This window comes from Poecilia formosa, unplaced genomic scaffold (assembly GCF_000485575.1).
Source record: "Poecilia formosa unplaced genomic scaffold, Poecilia_formosa-5.1.2 Scaffold106, whole genome shotgun sequence".
In the NCBI taxonomy this organism is placed as follows: Eukaryota; Metazoa; Chordata; class Actinopteri; order Cyprinodontiformes; family Poeciliidae; genus Poecilia; species Poecilia formosa.
Window position 1 is genome coordinate 1,982,756 of NW_006800045.1, and position 2,275 is coordinate 1,985,030.

The following is a 2,275-nucleotide window of genomic DNA, read 5'->3' on the forward strand; positions in this document are numbered from 1 at the left end:
TCCTGGAGCTCCTAATTTTAGACGGCTGTTTCTTCTCCCGGCGGCCGTCACTTCCTGTTTGTCCGGTGGGAACTGAGTGGACGCACACACACATTGTGAAGGGGTTCCTGTTCCTGAGGGTCTGTGGATCCACTCAGGGACAAGGTGAAGGGCAAGAAAGCAGATGGAGAAATTCATGGCTGGACAGAAGGACTGAGCAGGACCACGTTCTGAGAGAAGAAGGACATTTTGAAGGGACAAACTGGAGGAAGAAGAACGATAAGTTTTAAGGAGAAAGAGAAGTGGCGAGTAAAATGTAACTGTGAAGGAGAGTAGGTTAACGGAGAAGTTGGTGCAAGAGTTGGATGGCGTATATGGAGGAGAACAGGGAGGACAGCTGATGTGACTTTGGGGATCCAAGAAGGTGACCTGGAGGAAGAGGAGCAGCCGATCGACAAGTTCTGTGGTGGAGGAGTAAATCTGGTCCTGATGATGGGCTGCTGCCTCTTTGTTTACTATCGGGTAAGTCAGATAGAGGCTCAGGATGAACTTCAGCTTCTTCTGTTGGCTCATATTAAACTCTGTAGAGTTAAGGTTTCTAGGTTATGTTCTGTTCTCTCATGTCAAAGTAACGAGACAAAACGAAAAGCCTCTGGGAATAAAAATAACAAATAAGTTCAATTTGCTGTACCCCGCCTTTCGCCCGAAACGTTCACTGGAGATCGGCACCAGCACTCCTCCCGACTCCACTGGGGGCAGGGGTGTAAAGAAAATGGATGGAAGTTTAATCTGCTGAAGTTTATAAAATCCTTTAAAACCTTTTCTCTGAATTAGATGTTTTGTTCTGAAATATGGACACAATGTCCTCCTGAACCATTGTGAGGCATTGTTGCTGCAGCTGGAACATGTGCAGAAACCGTTGGACCTCTTTCACCTCTCCTGCATGTCCAGATGGGACATTTTTCATCTAGCTTGGTTTTTATGGCCTGAAAATGGTTGAATATGAATCCACATCCAATACCTGTTATCGCCTTTTCATGGTCAGGATGAAATCTGCACCGCTCCTCCAAATGCTAGTAAAGACATGGTGGGGGGGGGAGGGGAATAGACCTGAATGTGCTCTCTTTAGCAACTGTGATCAGAAGCAATATTTTGCATGAAATCATCCAATTAAACAGACTCTGGATGAGATTATTTCAGGTAATTAACAGGAGAGGTTTGCAGGAAGTGGATTGACCTTATTTGGAATAAAGAAGCTCTTCTTCTCTGATTTCTGCAGTTAAAGTTGTGTAACAGCAGCAGAATTGGGAAACAACTCCGAACAAACAGCAGACTTCCCGCTATTGTCTCACCGATCACAACATCCTTCTTCTTCTGCCTCCTGTTTTCTTCTCTTCTGTTCTTTTGTCCCCCCTGCTGTTTATGTGATTATTTTCTCCTCTTCTTGTTGCCATGGCAGCAGACAGGAAGTTTGGTTCCTTGTTCAAGTTGAGAGCGTGAAGAGAGTTGTTATCGATATGAGTCAGCTGCGATTATTACCTTAATAATAAAATGCTGTTTAAAACAGTACAGGATGAAGATTAGTCATTCTCAGGAGCATTACTGTAAATTTATTCTTTGTTTCCAGACGATGAAGGGAAATTCCAGAAACTCTGCATGAAAAACAAAGATATAATTGAAATATCTCCAGTTTTCCAATTTGAGGGTTTAGCTTTAATACGACAAACTTCCAGAAGACAATGTGATGCAGATATTTTTTGTTTGTTTTTTTGCAATTGTTGTTGCCTAAAATTGCAGATTTTGCGGCTCCTTTTTCAAAACGTTTAAATTTTTCTTAAGCTTTACTTTTAGCATGATATTGTCTTATCAAAAGAACTTAAAATTGCTGCACTTAACTTTCTGAAAAAGGATTTTAACATTGATAAATTAAAGTGCAAACATTCTAAAATGTTTGCTATTTCACTTTTTTAAAATAGCACCCCTATTAAAAGTAAAATAGTCAGAAGGAGTCGTCAAAGTGCCAATTGCAGTTTTCTGGCCAATCTTTAAAAAGTCTGATCTGTCAGTTTTGATTTTTCTATCTGAATGTTGCTAAATGCAGCAAAAAAAGGAAAAAAGTCACTGAATTGGCAACAGTGAGGTGACCTTTGTTAACTGCAAACCTGGAGACATGACCTGGTGGGCCAGTCTATCAGTCAAAACTCTCACAGGAGAGCAGAAGAGGACAGTGGTTGATTTCTAGATCTTTGCTGAGGTAGATAAGTTCAGTGGATAAAATCAGCTTCACATGTATCGG

At 41.3% G+C, this 2,275-nt stretch overlaps 1 protein-coding gene across 3 annotated transcripts in view; it reads left to right on the plus strand.

Annotated features, from left to right (window-relative positions):
* Positions 1-2,275, plus strand: part of arhgef3 (Rho guanine nucleotide exchange factor (GEF) 3) — an 18,637-nt gene continuing 16,362 nt past the window's right edge. Inside the window, exon 1 of one of the 3 annotated variants that reach the window (XM_016675127.1) lies at positions 1-501. In XM_016675127.1, coding sequence (XP_016530613.1) covers positions 469-501 — 33 coding nt within the window. In that variant the 5' untranslated portion in view covers positions 1-468. The remainder of the gene's footprint in view (positions 502-2,275) is intronic. The other 2 variants (XM_007559720.2, XM_007559721.2) reach the window with 2 other exon arrangements.